The 20379-nt window shown below is 44.0% G+C and overlaps 2 protein-coding genes across 3 annotated transcripts; one reads left to right on the top strand and one right to left on the bottom strand.

Annotated features, from left to right (window-relative positions):
- Nucleotides 1-670: 670 nt before the first annotated feature.
- Nucleotides 671-14940, top strand: PRDX1 (peroxiredoxin 1). Of its 2 annotated transcripts, none has more exons than XM_030325797.1 (6): nt 671-777; nt 2791-2907; nt 5526-5679; nt 6057-6179; nt 6930-7060; nt 14588-14940. In XM_030325797.1, exons 2-6 carry the CDS (start codon nt 2802-2804, stop codon nt 14671-14673), a joined length of 600 nt encoding a protein of 199 aa, XP_030181657.1. In that variant the 5' UTR covers nt 671-777; nt 2791-2801; the 3' UTR covers nt 14674-14940. The 2 variants fall into 2 exon arrangements, with proteins under 2 accessions (XP_030181657.1, XP_030181658.1); XM_030325798.1 differs by lacking the exon at nt 671-777 and adding an exon at nt 2292-2295.
- Nucleotides 14230-20170, bottom strand: MMACHC (metabolism of cobalamin associated C). Its single transcript, XM_030325796.2, has 4 exons — nt 20042-20170; nt 17900-18094; nt 17017-17169; nt 14230-16530 (listed from the first exon to the last, which is right to left on the bottom strand). Exons 1-4 carry the CDS (start codon nt 20120-20122, stop codon nt 16111-16113), a joined length of 849 nt encoding a protein of 282 aa, XP_030181656.1. The 5' UTR covers nt 20123-20170; the 3' UTR covers nt 14230-16110.
- Nucleotides 20171-20379: the final 209 nt, after the last annotated feature.

The raw sequence follows: 20379 nt of genomic DNA, 5'->3' as shown, positions 1-20379 counted from the left end.
AACTAGGAACTGCTAAGTAAGCTACGAAGATGATCTCAAAGAATTAATAATATTCCCATTTTATAGGTTAAGAAAAGTAAGGCTCTTGCCTGAAGGCCACAGATAAAATGACAATGAGTTTTAACTGAGGAAACTGAATACAGAGCCCCAGTTTTTTAAACCACAAATCAGAGGAGTGAAACGATCAGATTTCAAAAAGATTCCCTCCAGCAGCTGTGCAAGGAGCGGATGGGAGAAGTAAAGCAGCAATCCTGTGATCAGAACAATTAAGGAAGTTGTCTACCGAGGATCAGCAATAGGGCAGAGGCTGGGGGGATCGGGGTGGAATATTTGAGAAACATTTGGATAGTTTTCAGTGCTTCGTATGGATCAGACGTGATCCTCCGTGGACGGCAACAGGACCCTGGTCTCGGCCTTGAGCGCAAGACACGCAGGGCCCCCCCCCCCCCCTCACAGAGACCCAGATTAACCGAGGCATTATGGATTTGGAAACTGTAGCTCTCAGCTCTCCGACCCCAAAGGTCGGGGGGGCAAGGAGGGGTATTCGTACCTGCCGCGTCCTAGCCCGCTCACAACAAGGAAAGTGCTGACTCATTCTGGCGGGGCGCTTTCGATCGGGGCGGGGCTCGGACCAGATCCCCCTCCTCTCTCCACCTCTTACACCCCCGGCCCGCTCTGACTCTCGCGAGAGCCCTACAGGTTATAAAGGCAGTGCCTCCCGCGTGCTTCACGCGTTTTCTTCCTGGCTGGCTTTTGGTGTGTTCTGCTTTAGACCTGGTAAGAGGCGCCCCTATACCCCTGTTGTCGCCTTTTCCTCGTCCATCCGGGGACCTGTCCTACTAGGTTTGGGTTGTTGTGACGGGGGAGGCGGCTCAGCGAGGTGTGGCGCGCTCGAGAGTGGTTAGGTGGTACGTACACCCTCCAGTGGGCCCTCCGTAGAGATGCGGTGACTTGTTTAAACCCCGAAGTTAATGTCGGCTCGAGTTTCCTCTTCCCCCGGCAACCCGAGCAGAGGGCGCTCATTGGCTTGGTATGGCGCCGGGGCGGACTCGTGGTAGTAGTGGGCTCTCCTCGACTAGCCTTCTGGGCGCGGCGGGTTCGGGAAGCTTCTAGAATGGACCTGGAAACTGACCTGAGGCTACCCGCCCGACGTGTGGTAGAGGCAAAGGCTTTTTCCGGTCCTCAGCTGTGACTAGATGAGGAGTTTCGGATATGAAGATTCCCTTCTCTGTATCTATTTTTTTCATTTACGGAATAGGGTTTGTGGTGGTCCCAAATGCCTTTGTGAAGACTGCGCATTTTTTTTTTTCTGGTGCTTTCCGAAGTGTTGGGGGTGATGATAGGAGTGGCAGGAGGGTACTAGAAGTAGAGTTTGGGGGTGTGGCTTTCGCCTGTGGAGTTTGGGGGCGGATCCTCGGAGGGTGCCCACAAAGGGCTTAAGGTCCAACAGCCTTCCCCTCGCTAAGTTGGACTTCAGCGGACGTGGGGGCTGTCTGGAAAAGCAGGTTTGGACGAGGAGGGCTTTTATGTTGGTCACACCCTATATATTTGGTCGCCAAGTTGGAGCGTGCCTTACTAGTTAAAAAAATTTTTTTTTCTAATGTTTATTTTTGAGAGAGCGAGAGAAGGGGAAAGGCGGAGAGGGAGACACAGAATTTGAAACCGTCTCCAGGCTCTCAGCTGTCTGTCCGTACGGTGCCTAAAGCGAGGCCCGAACTCCGGATCGCCGAGATTATGACCTGATCCAAAGCAGGTCGGAAGCTTAACCGACTGAGCCACCCAGGCGCCGCTTTTTTGTTGTTAAAAGTGTGTGTGAAGCAGTAAAGTTTGCAGTGATTGGGGCACCTGGGTGGCTTGGTCGGTTGAGCGTCCAACTTCTGCTCAGGTCATGAGTGGGTTAGAGCCCCGCATCAGGCTCTCTCCTTCTCTCGCTGGTGCTCTCTCTCAAAAATAAATATTAAAAAAAAGTTTTCAGTGATCGATGCTCACAACGTTTTTGGTTGTGGTGCTATGCACCAAAAAACTTTGGGACTTGGAAAATTAGCTTGCTGCTTTCAAACTGATGGCGTACTGGGTTAGCTCTTAACTCCTTATCTTTGTTTCCACCTGGGTGAATCCAGTGCAGCATTGCTTTTTAGCAATAGACTCTCGTTGTCCTGGCCCCAGGTCAGAAACCCATTTTTGTAAGCACTTCAAGTGCTTAAAAGACAACCCCTGAAGTTTTGGAATTTAGTAGATGCCAGAATAGTGGTCTTGCCTCTTAAAAAATTGGATTGCTTTAGGGTGTGTGCTCTTGTGGGCAAATGTACCTGGAGAAACGTCAAGTGTGCTTCCTGAGTAATGAAGGCAGATGAAGGTGCAGTCCAGGGAAAGGGGGGGCAACATGACCACATCTAGGAATCAGACACTGGCATTGTTCATTTGGGCTCAGGTTTGGGGCTGAACCTTCCTTTGTTTCTTTATGTATAATGAAAATACAGAAGGAAAATGCCTTTGCACAAATCCTATTTTAGAAAAAGTAATAGAGGTTACTTTAGTTTATAAAGAAATTGCTGTATTTAAGGGAAAATGATACTCAGACATGGAGTATCTGGTTTTGTTTCAAAAGATGGAAAGCTCAGTTTATGCTTGTTACTAATGTAAAAATTAATGTATATGTTCAGGGCCACTGGACAATTCTTTTATCATTCTACAGCTAAGTTTCTAAGTAGATGAAATGTGCTGGTTATCAAAAAAAAAAAAAAAAAGTAAGGCTTGTTTCTAATTCATTTCCTCTTTTATCTTTTTCAGCTGATAGTAAGATGTCTTCAGGAAATGCCAAAATTGGGCATCCTGCCCCCAACTTCAAAGCCACGGCTGTTATGCCAGATGGCCAGTTCAAAGACATCAGCCTATCTGACTACAAAGGTGAGAGTAATTACTTTAGATTCATTAAAATTGAATTACTTTAGGGGCACCTAGGTGGCTCAGTTGGTTGAGCATCCGATTTCAGCTCAGGTCATGATCTCCTGGTTCGTGAGTTCGAGCCCTACGTCGGGCTCTGTGCTGACAATTCAGAGCCTGGAGCCTGCTTCAGATTCTGTGTCTCCCTCTCTCTCCGACCCTCCCCCGCTCATGCTCTCTTTTTCTCAAAAAAAATTAAACATTAAGATTTAACTATTTTACAATTTAAGGTGGCTCATTAGGTTTCTGTATCTGTCATGTTTGATTGTAAAATGAATTTATATATTGTAGGTCACCATCTTTAGGGTAGGAGGCCATTTACCTACATGTTGAAGTAGTGATTACCAACCATGGTCATGGGGGTAGACTTTAGGTTCAGACTGCTATGGAAAAAGCCCATGCTTCATTATGTCTGGATATATTAGTTCAGTTATCTTCTCAGTACTCAGTTGTATTGTCTTGGAGATCTTCTCAGTATTTCATTGAAAGCTCAAGTTTTTGGGGCTTAAGCTGCTTATTAAGTTTTTGAAATAATGTATGGCACAGCTGCTATAATTATTAGGCAGAAGGCTTAGGTACATTCCCTTGACTGTTTTGCCCCAAGAGAAGAGTTGATGGTACAGTTGGAACAACTCTTCTTCCTGTTACAGTTTCATGCAAACACTTGGCAAATTCTAATGAGGCTCTTCTTTCTTGTTAAACCTTAACAGTCCTAGAACAGCTGCGATTTCTGGGATAATTGATACAAATTCCTTGAAATGCGAACCTGAAACTCTGGTTTTAAGTGTACCTTTCTTAGTGGTGTGGTAATTAGTTCCTAGACTTGGCTTTTGCATGAACATGTGACTAAGGTTTCCTAACGCAGCACACTTGTTTGGAATGAGAAGCAAGTAAGAGGGGCCCTGTGGAGGGAAGCTCCTCTAGCAAACAGGATAAGTAGCACCATAGGGAGGTGACCCTGGCCCAAGGGTTTAGAAAGAGCTGCTCTCTGTCCTCCAGGGCTTGACCTGAGGTTTCAAAGTGCTTGTTAGGCAAAGCCCTGGAGAGGTTGTTTAGATGAGTGAGTTTCTACTGATTTTGGTTTTCAGAGTAAATGTCAAAAGGAGCACCTTACTTTGGTTTTCAGACATTGCTGCTACCTGGAAATGAGTGAATATTTGGAACTGTTTTAATAATTCAGCCCATTAGGTGTGGTGAAAGGCTGCTTGGCCAGTTGAAGATCTACTTCTATTGGTAATCTGAGTGACCTCAGTAAAATTTACTGTTACCTTTCAGGACTTTTGAAACTTTTGCCTCAAGAAATTTTTCTTGTCCTATTAGGCTTGTTGGATTTGTGCTGATTCAGGTGATCACTTAAACCTTACTTGTCCCGTTGATGTGGTTCATTGTGGAAGAAGCACAAAAGGCATTTTGTTTTGTTTTTCTTTATTGCTTTGTAGCATAGAATCCAGTAATTGAGCTTCTCCTGTGGGTTAATTGTAATCATTGGCATTAGGCTATCTAGTAGGTATTTGCATTCTTGGTTTTGCTTTTCTTCATTGGAGAACTTGGTGTTTGTGCTAACTTTTTTTTTAATGTTTATTTTTGAGAGAGACCGTGTGTGAGTGGGGGAGGGGGGGAGAGAGAGAGAGAGAGAGAGAGAGGGAGACACCAAATCTGAGATAGGCTCCAGGCTCCGAGCACAGAGTCGGATGTGGGGCTCAAACTTGGGAACGGGGAGATCATGACCTGAGCTGAAATCAGAGGCTTAATCCGACTTCACCCACGGAGCCATTCAGGCCCCCTCCTGTGCTAATTTAAAAAAAAAAAAATTTTTTTTTAATGTTGATTTTTGAGACAGACAGAGCCTGAAGGGGGAGGGTCAGAGAGAGAGGGAGACACAGAATCTGAAGCAGGCTTCAGGCTCTGAGTTGTCAGCACAGAGCACGATGCGGGGCTCAAACTCACAGACTGTGAGATCATGACCTGAGCCAAAGTCAGAAGCTCAATGGACTGAGCCACCCAAGTGCCCCCCTCCTGTGCTAATTTTAACTACCTAGAGATAAAGATCAAACTGAACAGTGTTTATCTTATAATTGGCAGCTAGTGAGGAGGCAGGAAAATAAAGCACAGAACTGAAAGGAACTTTTTTTAATACAGGCTTTCCTGCCACAAGATGTTCTAAAAGTAGCTGCTAGGAGACATCTGTGTTGAGTGTTGGTGTTTAGCAATTGTTTATAAAAAGGCTTTTTTTCCTCAGAGAAAAATGCCTTTAGGTTTTTATTTTTAAAAAAATATTTTCTTTATTTTGAAAGAGAGGGTACAAGTGAGTGAGGGGTAGAGAGAGGGAGAGAGAATCCCAGGAGGGGCAGAGAAAGAAGTAGAGCTTGAACCTGGGCCTAAGTCAGATCCTTAACGACTGAGTCACCCAGGTGGCCCAAGGTTTTATCTTAAATATCAGCACCCAACAGGGGGCTGAAACTCCAAGCTGGGAGATCAAGAGTCACAGACACCACCCACTGAGCCAGCCAGGTGCCCTTTGTAAAGCAAGGAAGTATGTTTCAAAGGCAAACTTGTGGCTTTTCTTCCCCCTCCCTCCCCAGGAAAATACATTGTGTTCTTCTTTTACCCTCTTGATTTCACCTTTGTGTGCCCCACGGAGATCATTGCTTTCAGTGACAGAGCGGAAGAATTTAAGAAACTCAACTGCCAAGTGATTGGTGCTTCTGTGGATTCTCATTTCTGTCACCTGGCATGGTAAATCTCTTGGTCAACTTTTGCATATGAACTTTGAACTAACCGCAACTGGGACTGGAGGCTTTGATAATAGACTTGCTCAAGTATTGCCTTCTGGCTTCTGATGGAAGGAGTGTGCAACGGCTGTGACTTCTTGTTGCTCTCATCTGGCAGCAAAGAAGCAGCAGTCTGGGTTGCAGCTGAGTATCCTGGTGACCTTAACTGTCTTCAGGCACTCACTTTACTGCTGGAAAAAGTTTGAAGTCTTTTGGGGATTAGATTACAGTTACTTCACATTACATTAGGAATGTTGAAAAAGGGAAGGAATAGAAACAGTTAATGCTTTTGCTACACAAGAGTTTAAATGAATGTGATTGTATGTGTGCCTTTTGCTGTAGGATCAACACACCCAAGAAACAAGGAGGATTGGGACCCATGAACATTCCCTTGGTATCAGACCCCAAGCGTACCATTGCTCAGGACTATGGAGTCTTAAAGGCTGATGAAGGCATCTCATTCAGGTATATACCTACCAGTGGGCTGTCATCAAAATTATCTGATTGACTTGAGGGCCTTTTTTATTTGGAGAAAGATAGGACCCTGATCTGTAGACTCTTTTGTGTGTGTGTTTTTTTCCCCTCCAGTTAATTTACTGAGAAATAATTGACTACATTACTGAATAAGTTTATTTTTAACTTTTTAATTTTACTTATTTAAATTTTATTTTATTTTTTAAAATTTATTTTGAGAGAGAAGAGAGCACATGAGTAAGGGGGATGCAGAGAAGGGGAGAGAGGATCCCAAGCATGCTCAGCGTGTAGAACCTGATGTAAGGGCTCAGTCTCCCGAACCATGACATCATGACCTGAGCCCAAATTTAGATTTTATTTTTTAAGTAATCTTTACTTCCAACGTGGGGCTCGAACTCACAACCCTGAGATCAAGAGTCATATGCTTTACCAATTAAGCCAGCCAGGCTCCCCCATCACTGTATGTGTTTAAAGTGTACAGCATGGTGATCTAATCTCCTTCCTTCTTGCCTTTCCTTTCTCTCCCTCCCTCTTTCTCTCCTTCCTTATCTGTATGCCTAAGACCTGAAGGTCGAGAGTAGTACGATTTTCCAACTGAGCAGGGGTTGGGGGGCGGGGATGCTTCTTCACTAGAGGCAAAGCCAGTGCAAGTCTGGGAGGCCAGCACATTTTCATTTCCATTGCAAGCAGTTTCCAAACTGATATTGCATCTCTCTCAAGCCTTCAATCTCTTCTTCCCAGGGGCCTCTTTATCATTGATGAGAAAGGTATCCTTCGACAGATCACAGTAAATGACCTTCCTGTCGGCCGTTCTGTGGATGAGACTCTGAGACTAGTTCAGGCCTTCCAGTTTACTGACAAGCATGGGGAAGGTAAGCCGATTCACCTAGTGACTTGACAATAGAATGGTGGTAGGATACGAAAGATGGCAGGAACATGGTCTATCAAATGAGAAAAATCTGTTTCTCCAAGAAATTGAAGTCTCTGCATTATACTGGGTTGTGGGGGTGAGATAATGGAAAAGCTTGGGGAAGAGAATATAAAGGTTTTTTGTTCCAGCTCTACATTCCCAGCTTCTGCCCTGCTCATTTAGAATTACTGCTGAAGCCTTTAAGTTATTAAAGGAGTGTAGGAGGATTTCATAGGTGTATAAGGACAAAATAAAAGGCTTGAGAATTATATCTAGAGATAAAGCGAGAGGAGCTTAATCCCTGTGGTCCGTATTTGTTTTATGATCTTTTTAAAACACAAATCTAAGACCAGTTTTGAATTTTGGAAAATATAAATAGGGCTAAGATAACTTGCCCAAGGACAATGGACAGATACAGCTAATGCTTTTTTTTATCTTCTTAAATACATTCTAAAAAATAAATAATAAAACGTTTTATTGTACAGCGTTGTTGTATTTGTAAGAATTACACTCGGCAAATAACCAAATTATGTAAATGTTTAAAACTTTTTTGAAGGAAGAGGATTAGGGATAGAGGGTTTCAAATGAAATATCAAGGTTCTTCATTAGACATTTGAGGATCAAAGACTTTTTTGTTAAATTTTTTAATTTTAATTTTTTTGTTTAGAATGCCTGTGAGTGGGGGAGGGGGCAGGGGGAGAGATAGAATGTGAAGCAGACTCCATGCTTAACATGGAGTCTGACGCAGGGCTCATTCCCATGACCCTTGGATCATGATCTGAACCAAAATCAAAGAGTTGGGCACTCAACTGGCTGAGCTACCCAGGTACCCCAAAGATAATGTTTTACAAGGTTGTCCTTAGAGAATCTACACATCACTAAAGAGATTCAACTTAGGGTTTTTTACCTAGCATTTTAGAGAGTGTAGACCTTTCTTTTCCTATTTATCCAGCATTAGTACTTTTATTCTAATATTCTTATTGCAGTATGATAAAGTACTGAACTACTTGATCCCAGCTTTTGAGTTTGTAAGGGTGTAGCTTTTTTTTTTTTTTTTAAAGTTTAATTTTGAGGGAGGGAGAGCGAGAGATCCCAAGGAGGCTCCATACTGTCCGTGCAGAGCCTGATGCAGGGCTCAAAACCACAAACTGTGAGATGACCTGAGCCAAAGTTAGGTGCTTAACCGACTGAACCACCCAGGTGCCCCTAGATGTTTTTTAAGTTTTTGAGACCGTGCCAGAGCATGTGCACAAGCAGGGAAGGGGCAGAGAGAGAGAGACAGGGAGAGAGAATCCCAAGGAGGCTCCACGCAGTCAGCACAAAGTCTGAAGTGGGGTTTGATCTCACAGACCTTGAGATCATGACCTCAGTTGAAATCAAGAGTGGGAAACTTAACCAACGAGCCACCCAGGTGCCCCAAGGCTGTAGCTTTTTTTACTCCCCCCCCTCCCCCCCCCGGAGTATAGTTGTTGCTGGAATGAGACAACCTTATCTTAAGAGTTAGTTTAGTTTTGTTTTTTTTTTTAATTTTTTTTTTTAACGTTTTATTTTATATTTGAGACAGAGACAGAGCATGAACGGGGGAGGGGCAGAGAGAGAGGGAGACACAGAATCAGAAGCAGGCTCCAGGCTCCGAGCCATCAGCCCAGAGCCCGACGCGGGGCTCGAACTCACGGACCGTGAGATTGTGACCTGAGCTGAAGTCGGCCGCTTAACCGACTGAGCCACCCAGGCGCCCCAGTTTAGTTTTTTAAGACTTAGCTCCTGAGGCTACAGGTGCTGGGTATGTGGGGAATGGAGATCTTGAAGTCTACACCTTTCCGAGCTTAACATAATTGGGGATGAGAAGGACAAGATAGGATTTTGTTTTTAATTTTTTTTAATGTTTATTTTTGAGGGAGACCGAGCACGAGCCAGGGGAGGGACAGAGAGGGAGACAAAGAATCCAAAGCAGGCTCCAGACTCAGCTGTCAGCACAGAGCCAGACATGGGGCTTGAACCCACGAACCATGAGATCATGACCTGGGCCCAAGTAGACTACTTAAGCAAGTGAGCCACCCAGGTGCCCTAAGGACAGAATAGTTGTGATCAAGTGCTACTGATGTTAAATCAGCTGCACAAGTGTACTTCAATAAATTTGTCTTAACAACGTTCCATTTTCTTTCTCTAGATAATAAATAGTTCAGACTAGTTTTCTAAGGCCCATTTCACCTCTGATTTTGTGGTAATGAACATGGAAGTTGATAAGAGTTGGAATTGATGATGTCTCTTAGAGGAACCGAAAAGTGATAGTTTGGCTAGAGGGGAACGCTAGTATGAATACATGAGCGCTGATACCCAAAGGCACCATTTGCGGAAGCTTGTGTGGATTGAAGGAGCTGACCGCTGCTGAGACTGCCTCCTGGTGGGGGATGAGATTCAGCACAAAGAAGTTGCTGAGGAGTGTTGTTAAAGCCCTTTATTGAACTTCCTGGCACCTTGCATATAGGCGAGACTTGAACCCAAGCTTTCATAACTGAAGATTGCTTCTTCAGAGTCTTGGTCTCTTCTTTCCATCTCACTAGAACAGGCATAGCTTGTTGTGTGTAGCCTTTATGATTTATATGAAAATTGCCATTTGAGAGCGTATGAATACCAAACATGGCATGTGAGATACTTTGCGTGTGTTACTTGACCGATAACTCTACATTTCTATTTTTTGATGTAATTGACATGTAACGTCAGTTTTAGGTATACAGTGAAATTCAGTTTCATTTGTATTTATATATTCTATGTTCCTGTGTTTTCAAGTTTTTATTTAAATTCCAGTTAACATAATGTAACAGTTTCAGGTGTAAAACCTAGTGATTCATCACTTACAATACCAGTGCTCTACACAAGTGCCCTCCTTCATACCCATCACCCATTTAACCCATATCCTGCCCCCCCATTCCCTCTAGTAACCCTGTTTTTTTTTCTTAAATTTTTAATGTTTATTTTTGAAGGAGAGAGAGAGACAGAATGTGAGTGGAGGAGGGGGCAGAGAGGGAGGGAGACACAATCAGAAACAGGCTCCAGGCCCTGAGCTGCCAGCACAGAGCCCAACACGGGGCTCAAACTCGAGTAATGAGGTCATGACCTGAGCTGAAGTCAGATGCTTAACCTACTGAGCCACCCAGGTGCCCCTCAGTTTGTTTTCTGTAGTTGAGAAACTATGTTATTTTTGAGGACTCAAACGAATATTTTAAATATAGTATTTATTCATAGTAAATGTGGAAACCAAACCAAATTCACAGCTGTTCTTTTTTTTTTTTTAATTTTTAAAATGCTAAAAAAGTCCCTCTTGAGGGCTGTTTTGGAAGTTTCTTATACTGAGGTTACCATGACTATGTCACTTTCTCCTTGGAGAGTCATGCTGTTTTGAAAGGTGGTTTATGTGGGACTTAACCAGTTCTTCTGTACCCCATGTTCTGAGAAAACCAACACTGCTGGGTATGAGTGAAACATGCAAGTGTGGTTCTTTGTCTTGTCACTGATAACTGGTTATATTCTTTTTTTTTTTTTTTAAACATATTCTTAAGTGCCATGAACCTTTACTGCCCATGAGAATAAGTTGGCAAGGTTTTTCTGGTTCATTATTCCTATCTTTGTGTCATGATTTATAATTGGGCTTTTCTTTTAAAGGTTATATGTTTTCTAAGACCAACTTTGTTGGTTCCCTGTTCACATCTACTATCAAACTTCTGGCTGGCTCTCACCTGGTCTCTGCTTATTTGCTGTTCTTTGTTCTCTAGCTTTTTTATGCTTTAGGGACCTGTGTTTTAACCCTTTGGTGCTAATAAAGCTAATAATTGTAACAATCAAGTGAAGATTCCAGGAAAGTAATGGATGGCAGCTGGGTCCATCTATACTTTGTTCCCAGACAGCTGGTTGCAGAGTGACATCTAAGGCTATGATATCCTTGGACTGAAAGGGGCTCCCCTTCTCTCACTTGAGCAAGAGAGATTTGCTGCTTCATTATTGGATTTGGTGACTATGTGTCTCCTAGAAGATGGAATAGCAAATGGAAGTGAAAAATCAGATTGGTTTCCTTGCTTCTCTCTCCTCAGGTTAGTCCAAGGAGCATTGCTGGCTCAGGATTATAGGAAAAGGTTAAAAGCTATGCTTTCTGCATAAATGTATGAAAGATTCAAATGCAGACCTTTGTTTACCATGGGGTAGAAGGCACTTACTTAGACAAATAGGGCCTGTTATGGGGGTCCTGCCCCCATGTATTTCAGGCTGTCCAGTTTGGCAGTTAACACTGAGGAGGCAAACTGGTTGCTATCTTCAGATCCTCCAAGGGCTGTCAGAAGAAAGAAGCAGCTTAGTGTTAACTGTTGTTACACAGTCCTAGCTTTGTTTAGCTTATTTCTTGGTATGTAGACAAATCGTGATTTTTTTTTTTTTTTTTTTTTAAGAGCCTGAAAACTGGGGAAGAGGGGCAGAGGGAGAGAGAATCTTAGGCTCCACCCTCAGCATGGAATCCAATGCAGGGCTCAATCCCACAACCCTGGGATCTTGATCTGAGCCAAAATCCAGAGTCGGACACTGAACCAACTAAGCCACCCAGGCACCTCTAAAGTTTCTAGATTTTTAATGCAATACAGTGTGGCCTAATCTGTCATTAAGTGTATAATTCAGTGGCATTAATTGCATTCACAATTTTGTGTATCCATCACCAGTATTTTCTGAATGTTTTCATCATCCCAAATAGCTATAACCATTAAGCATTAACTCCCCATTCCCCTTTCCTTCCAGCCCTTGGTAACTTCTACTTTCTGTGTCTATGAGTTTGTCTATTCTAGATATTTCATGTAAGTGAAATCATACGATATCTGTCCATCTATGTTTGGTTTCTTTCACTTAGCATAATGTATTCGAGATTCTCAAGGTTCATGTTGCAGTGGGTATCAAAACTTTCTTTTTTAAGGCTGAATAATACTCCATTTTATGTATATATGTCCTATTATGTATTCTTTCATTTCTTGATGGACACAGTTTTTTTTTTATCTTTTGGCTGTTGTGAATAATGCTGCTAGAGTAATGGTGAACAGGTATCTGAATCTTTGTTCCTATTTATTTTGAGTATTTACATTAGAAGTGTAATTGCTGGGTCATGTAGTTCTGTTTAGCTTTTTCAAGAATTGCCAAACTCTATTCTATAGCAGCTGCACCATTTTACATTCCCACCAGTAATATCAAGGATTCTCTACAACCTTGCCAACACTTGGTCTTTTTCCTTTCTTTTTTTTTTTTTTTCTTAATGCTATATAGCCTGGTGGGTGTGAAGAGGTGTCATTGTGCTTTTGATTTGCATGTCCCTAATGATCAGTGATATCGAGCATATTTTCATGTGCTTATTGACCATTTGCATGTCTTTAGAGAAATGTCTACTCAAGTCCTTTGCCTGTTTTGAACTAGGGTGTCTTTTGTTGAGTTGTGGGAGGTTTTTTTTTTTGGTTTTTGTTTTTTTCTTTGTAGAAGTTCTTTTTTAAGTTTGAGAGAGAGAGAGCAAGTGGGGAAGGGACAGGGAGAGAAAGGAAGAGAGAGAATTGCAAGTGGGGCATGAATTTGACATGGGGCTCAAACTCACGAACCCTGTGAGAACCAAGAGTCAGATGCTTAACCGACAGTCACCCAGGCGAGTTCACTGGATGTCTTCAGTTGTGGGAGTTCTTTTTTTTTTTTTTTTTTTTTTTTTTTTTTTTTTTTTTTTAATTTTTTTTTTCCACGTTTATTTATTTTTGGGACAGAGAGAGACAGAGCATGAACGGGGGAGGGGCAGAGAGAGAGGGAGACACAGAATCAGAAACAGGCTCCAGGCTCCGAGCCATCAGCCCAGAGCCTGACGCGGGGCTCGAACTCCCGGACCGCGAGATCGTGACCTGGCTGAAGTCGGACGCTTAACCGACTGCGCCACCCAGGCGCCCCCAGTTGTGGGAGTTCTTTATACATTTTGGATATTAATCCCTCATCAGATACATGATGGGTAAATATTCCCATTCTGTGTGTTAACTCTTAAAATGTCCTTTTTGGGGCACCTTTGTGGCTCAGTCAGTTAAGCATCCAACTCTTGATTTTTGGCTCAGGTCATGATCTTATGATTTGGGAGTTCCAGCCCAACATCAGGCTCTGTGTTGACATTGTGGAGCCTGCTTGGGATTCTGTCTCCCTCTGTTCCTCCCTGCTCACTCACTCTCTCAGAATAAATGAAAATAAACTTAAAAAAAAGGCCTTTGTACAAAAGTTTATAATTTAGATCAAGTCAAATTTACCTGTTTATTGTTGCATGTGCTTTTATAATCCTATCTATGAATACATTTCCAAATCCAAGGTTGTGAAGTTCTCTGTTTTCTCCAGACTTTATAATTTTATTTTTTTTTATTTTTATTTTTTTTAAATTTTTTTTTTTTTAATTTATTTTTGAGACAGAGAGAGACAGAGCATGAACGGGGAAGGGGCAGAGAGAGCGGGAGACACAGAATCGGAAGCAGGCTCCAGGCTCCGAGCTGTCAGCACAGAGCCCGACATGGGGCTTCGAACTCACAGACTGCAAGATCATGACCTGAGCTGAAGTCGGACGCTCAACCGACTAAGCCACCCAGGCGCCCCAGACTTTATGATTTTAGCCCTTATCTTTAGGTTGACCCATTATTGAGTTGATTTTTTTTTTTTTTTTGAGGTGTAAAATAGGGATGCGCCTTCATTCTTTCTCATGTGGAAGTCCAGCTGGTCCCAGCACCATTTATTGAAGAGCATTTAAGATTTTTAAAAAGATACACATGAAGGGGTGCTCAGCCACATGGGTGGCTCAGTCGGTTAAGTGTCCGACTTTGGCTCAGGTCATGATCTCACAGTTTGTGAGCCCCGTGTTGGGCTATGTGCTGACAGTTCAGAGCCTGGAGCCTGCTATGGATTCTGTCTTCTTTCTCTGCCCCTCCCCAACTTGTGCTCTGTCTCTCTCTGTCTCTCAAAAAATAAATAAATATAAAAAAATTTTTTTTAAAGATATACATGAAGCATACATAAAATAATTGAGGAAATACAAATACCGATTCATCCACTGTCTACTGTTAACAAATATTAATACATGTGGGTTTTTTTTTTTTGTTTTTTTTTTTTTTGCTGTATGTGCATTACGCAGATTATTTGTAGACCAAAGCATACAATTGAAGCTTGTAAGGTAGTTACTTAATTTCTTTAAATTTCAGGTGCTGCATGAATAAATTAGATACAATAGCATTAGGGCTGTGGTGAGGATTGAATTATGTTTGTAGTTATCCTTGCACTAAAAGACTTGAATTATCTCACACTATAGCATAAGTATTCTGGTTCCTGAGTGTTCAGCCTCTTAAGGTATCAGATTTGGTTTTGAGCCTTTTGTCTGATTGTCACCCATTTGTCCATGGGAGGAGGGTGGAACTCACCACTGAGCAGGTTATTAATTGATAGTACTCTTCTCTTGCAGTGTGCCCAGCTGGCTGGAAGCCTGGCAGTGATACCATCAAGCCTGATGTCCAGAAGAGCAAAGAATATTTCTCTAAGCAGAAGTGAGCGCTGGGCCTTTTTAGGGCCCGGCTGCATAGGCTGGCCATGAAAACAAAATCTCTTTTGTACTATTGTCATGCTTAAGACACAAGACTTTAGATTCAGTGCAGATGTGGTATGGGATGGGACAGGCCTTTCCTGCAGGGGTTGGGGAGGCCAGCCTTTCTTCCTCTGGAGAGAATGGCCCATGCTGTGCTATGGGGCAAGTCAACTGATGTGTACAGTAGTGGGGCATCACTTTTGATCTTTGTTTCTATTAAACTTGAACTGAGACCTTGTTGAGTCTTCATTTCAGGGGGCACTAGCTTTGATTTTAAGAGTAATTTACTCTCTGCTTTCCTTTTTTAGGGTAAAATGAAGGTTGATAGCTGCCTCAGAATCAGAAAGTTACATTGGGTGGGGGGATATGCAAGTAGACACAGGAAAGGAACTGAACCCAGGTGTTAACATTTTCACTACATTTGGGGGAGAAGAGCAAGATCTGCAGTGTTGGTCAAAACACTGCAATTTGTCCTATAGGTGAAGCATAAATTGCAGGTTGCAGATGGAGGCCCCAATGAGATTACTTGGACATTTATACTATTGGGAGGGCTGCATGAGAACTTGAAGCTTGGCCTCTTCTAAATGTCCAGTACTGGCTCTGTAGAAGATCAGAATTAGAGGCTTTGAAACTAAAAGGGGGAGGGGGAGACAAACTGCCCTGTTGTTTGTAGGGGAAGGCTACATTCATCTCCTTGTTCTGAGGTGGGAGGGGTATAGGGGAGGTGAAGGTGGGTTTCTCCTGAGCCCTTGTGGGTAAGATTCAAAACTGAGTCTGGTGTATTATGTACCCTTTCAGACATAAGCTAGTCTAGTCTATCCTCCTCCTCCCAAGCAAGACCTAAGAGCAGTAGTACAGAATTCCCAGGGCTTTCAATGACAGCTCATACACCCCTTAATATAAACCAGGCATGGTTTCAAAAATGCTTTGCATGTATTTATTCCCCACAACAAGCTTGTGAGGCAAGTGCCGTTAGGTAGGAGATGATTGCCTTTTAGGCTCTGTAACAAGTAGGATCTTGGAGCACTGGAGAGAAATGGAAAGGAATAATCCTGTATTTTAAGCTGGGAATTCTGGATCTGTCTTGTCTTTCACTTCTTTTGACTAAGTTTTTCTGAGCTTTGTTATCTTCACTGAAGAGCTCTATTACAATCCTTGTATCAAAAATATTGTACCCAGGCACCTGGGGTGGCTCCTTTGGTTAAGCATCCAACTCTAGATCTCAGCTTATGTCTTGATCTCAGGATCGTGAGTTCTAGCCCAATGTTGGGCTCCACACTGGGCATGAAGCCTGTTTAAACAAAAATATTGTACCCAAAATAAAATATCTGGCCTTGCCAAAGCCAAAGGAGTTCTAGAGCCAAGTACCACTTATAAATAGGGATCTCAGAGGAGGGAGGATATCAAGGGCCAGGGGATGCAGGTGGTGAGATACTGGGGCTGAGCCAGCCTCGGGCTCTGCTGGGATTCTGGGGCTTCTTGGGTGGGAGTGTGGTAAAAGGAAGCTCAGGTGATGCAGAGCTAGGATCCTCTGAGGGCTGGGCCAAGCCCAACAAAGCTAAGCGTTGGGCAGGTGGAGTAGAAAAGTAAGCCTTCTGTTCTTCTGAGTAACGCTCCTGTGGTGTTACAGCATCCCGGTATGTCCAGTCACGCCAGTGGAAATTAAAGCCTTCAAGCAGGGTGATTCGGGCAGCTCTTGTAGGTACACAGTCCAGGGGCTTTGTGGGTGGCAGATCTGGCACCTCTATTCCTGGCAGCAGCATTACTCCTCGGATGGCAAACCAGCCTCCGTATCGGGGATGTATGCACACACCTGATATGTGCTGAGGAGATGGTAAAGCAAGGTCATGGAGTAAGTCCAACTATCATCACTGCAAGCTAGGCTTGTTCATTTATTTTCAAGGAACACTGATTCCACATTTGAACCTCTCCTTTGGCTGGGTTCCCCTATTTCCTCTCATGGACAACCCTTTTCATGAGCTCACTTTGGCCATGAGGAACCTAGAAGGAAGGGTTTATTAAGCTGAGTCTCTGTCAACTTCCCAGTCTTACTGTTGGGTTTCCTGATTACTGCTCTACCCCCTCCATCCTGTAACGAGATTTTAACAGACTAAGTTCTCTGACCTGATGTGTTCCCAGGCCGACTCCAGAAAGCATGTGGGGTTGGGCTCCTGACTAGGGCACACCTTTCCCTTGGATTGTGTCTACCAAATCATTTACCCAGGGTAGGTGGAAGAATGTGAATTGGTATCTTGAGGAGCCTTCACCATTTTCTCCCAATCCCTACTCATTCACACTTGCCCTCTGACCTGGGTCCCCCAGGGGTCAGCCTCCACATCCTTCCGTTGGTAGTAGTAAGCAGCCCCTGCCACATGGGCTGCAGTCTGGGCCAGAATCTTGGGGCGCCGATTGGGGTGTACCTCGTAGTCAGCGATGACTTCCATTTGCAACTCTGGGAGGTTCTGGGATAGAGATGGAAGCTCATTTCAACATGAGAGGAATCATGACTTTGTCCTAGAGAGCCCTAGTTGTGTTAACTTGGTCCTGTCCTCAGAAGTTGTTTAAAGGGAAAACATGACCTTAAACGTGGGGATGGGGGGGAGCTCCACTGTGAAGAAAATGATACTCTGTCCAGGAAGGTCCATATTTGAAGGGAAATAACAAGGTCTTGCTCACAAATGCCTATTACAAGGGGTGACTTGGCTCTGCCCTCCCAAGTCTCAGTGTGGAGGAAGACATGGCCCAGCTTTGGGGAGACCCAATGTATGTGTGTATATATATATGTGTGCATGTGTCTGGTGGTGGTGGGGATACTGTTCTACCCTCAAAAGGCCCCAAAGACACATAAAACGTCCAGGTCTAGGGCAAGGACAGGTGAAAGATGCTTAGGGGATGCTAGGCTTACTCCTATTTCACTTGGAGGCTAAGGGAAGTCTGGTTTGAAGTTCATGTAATTGCCCATCTGAGATAGGGTAAGTGAGATTGATTATAGACCTGGGGGGCTGCTAGAAGAAGGTGGCTGAAACTGGGCTAAGGCAGAATGGGGAGAGCTCACAATGTCAAAGATGCTCTAGCATAGCCCATCTGAAAGTGGCTCATAGCTGTAAGTAGGTCTAGATCCTGCACTGAGCTTAGAGTAGCTGAAAGCAGCTATGGGTTTGAAACCTGGGGGAATATATGAACCTTGCTCACCTTTCTAACACGGCCCAAGTGGTAGGCTACACACTGGTCCACAGGGTCAGTCAGTGGTCGGAGATGGCAACTCTGCAAAAAGGGTTTGAGGGCCCGGTCAAACATAGCAGGTGTGCTGAGTACCAGGAAGGCCAGGGTAGGTCCTGGCAGGGGTAGGTGGAAGGCTGGAGGCAGGAGTGCATTATACCATGCCACCTAGAACAGAGAGAAAATTCAGGCTACACAGGAGGGCCAATTTAGGCCTTTGTCAGGTCCATACCTTGGCCCAGCATTCAAGGCCTCATACATCTTGGGCTGTCTCCATCTCATTCATTCAGTGAATGGATTTCTACTGATGCTGCATGATGTATATTTATGGGGGACTCCTCCATAGGGGAATCTGACAGGGAGTTTGGGATAAAGAGGCAGAGAATTCATGACTAAGAACCAAAAGAAACTGTACTGTGATTAGTGCAATGACAGGGCCTGATGAGGATCCTGTGAAACTAGAAAAGGCTTCTTGGAAGCTGTTTTTGAACGGTAGGAAGGAAACTGACAAGATGATGTAGGGAGAGAAAATCTGGTGTTTTATTCTAAATAGAGGGCACAGCATTAACAAAGACATGCAAAAATGACATATTTGGAAAACAGCAAATTGTCTAGTTTGATAGAAGTGAAGGGTCTGTAAAGGGGAGCAGGAGAGAAGGGTGGAAAGATCAGTAGGCGTGAGATTATGACTGGCCTAGATACTAATTTAAGGAATATAGGTCTAATTTGGTGATAATGGGGGGGCTAGCCATTTAAGATTTAAGGAGGAAATGTACATGATCGGCTTTGGAAAGATCTGGCTGCAGTGTAAGGACAGGTTGAATGCAAAATGATAGCAAGCAGATTATTGCAGTAATCCAAGCACAGAGGGGTTGGATGGAAGGGAATGGACTTGGGAGACTCAAGTGACAGATTCCTAAAGGTCTTGGTGTCTGACTGGATGTGGGGGAGGGAAAGGGTGAGAAGTAGGAGTGTAGTACAATAACTCTTACTACTCACCCAGTTCTACCTGACCCACCAAACATTCTCACTCTCTCCATACCTGCCATCCACCACTACCTCCACACCTTTACTTAAGCTGTTCCTGATATTTGGGATGTACATAATACTCTTTCCTTCTTTTCATATATAGCTCAACTCTATATTTTTTTCTGGGGAGTCCTTCTCAAGCTAGACCCAACATACTTTCACTATATTCTTTCCCAGCACTGCTGTGTGCCACTCAGTGGAAGGGGTGGGAGTGAGTTGTCTCTTAAGCATCAGGCAAAGGGCTCAACCTGAGTTGATTTAGCTTTGTGTCCAAGCACACAGCTCAGTACAAAGGGCACTGGATAAGGGGGAAGGATCTGTGTAAACAAGGGTAGGTAGTGGTGCCAGACTTCTGTAACAGGCGAGTGCACAGTTTCTGTATCCAGCCCAGCGCTGGTGATTGGCAACATCATGAATTAGCCCTCTGTTGGTAGATGGAACAAACCAGCCAATTGTTTGCTTGTTCAACAACAGGAATGCCCTTCCCCCCTCAGATAACCTAAATCTTAGCTACACAAACCTACAAGGCCTTGCTCTATCCTAACTCCTTAAGGAAGCTTTTTTTTTTTTTTTTTTTTTTTTTAATGTTTACTTTTTGGGGAGAGAGACACAGAGCAAGTGAGCGAGCGAGCTGGGTTAGGTCAGAGAGAGAGGGAGACACAGAATCCGAAGCAGGCTCCAGGCTCTGAGCTGTCAGCACAGAGCCCAAGGCGGGGCTCGAACTTAAAACCGACGCTTAACCGACTGAGTCACCCAGGCGCCCCTTCTGAAGGATGCTTCTCAAATGACTCTGACCCCACTGGTCACTTTCTTCCTGTAAATTATGGAGGTGGTAGAGCCACAAGATTACTGGGTTATGTGGTGTCTCCCATTCATCAATATGGCGTTATATGGGATTTCAAGGACAAACGTGCGGCCGTTTCTCTACCTCTTTAACAAAGTCCCCATTGACACCATGTTCCCGTACGTCAGATGGACATGGGGCCAGAGGAGCTCGGGAAAGATCAGAAGGCTCTCGAGCTTCACGCCAATAGCACCGAGGCCAATCATACACCTCGCTCCAGCACCGCAGAGGGATAAACCAACCTGGAAGGGGTAAACCTCGAAGCCAAAAGGGCACAATGTGTCTTCGATCTTCTGCTTCAGTTCTGCGACTTGCAGCTCCATAGCGCACGCAACGCGCAGACCTTGCTGGGGAATGGAGTCTCAAGGATAACCTGGGCCGTTAAGTTTCAAGGTAGCTTGGACTCCATTTCCCAAGAACCACTGGGATCAGCAGCGGGGTAGCGTTGGCTCTATGCAATGCATCTTGGGATATGTAGTGCACTTGGTCCTTGGGTCCAACAACTACAGAATCAGAAAGCCTCGGTTTCCCGGCAAGCTTCACGGTGGCGGTGTCAACGCTCGTGCCGCTACCAGGGAAA

Source organism: Lynx canadensis, chromosome C1, assembly GCF_007474595.2.
Source record: "Lynx canadensis isolate LIC74 chromosome C1, mLynCan4.pri.v2, whole genome shotgun sequence".
Lineage (NCBI taxonomy): Eukaryota > Metazoa > Chordata > Mammalia > Carnivora > Felidae > Lynx > Lynx canadensis.
The sequence above is the reverse complement of the archived record's forward strand: the minus strand, read 5'-3'. Positions and strand labels throughout refer to the sequence as shown.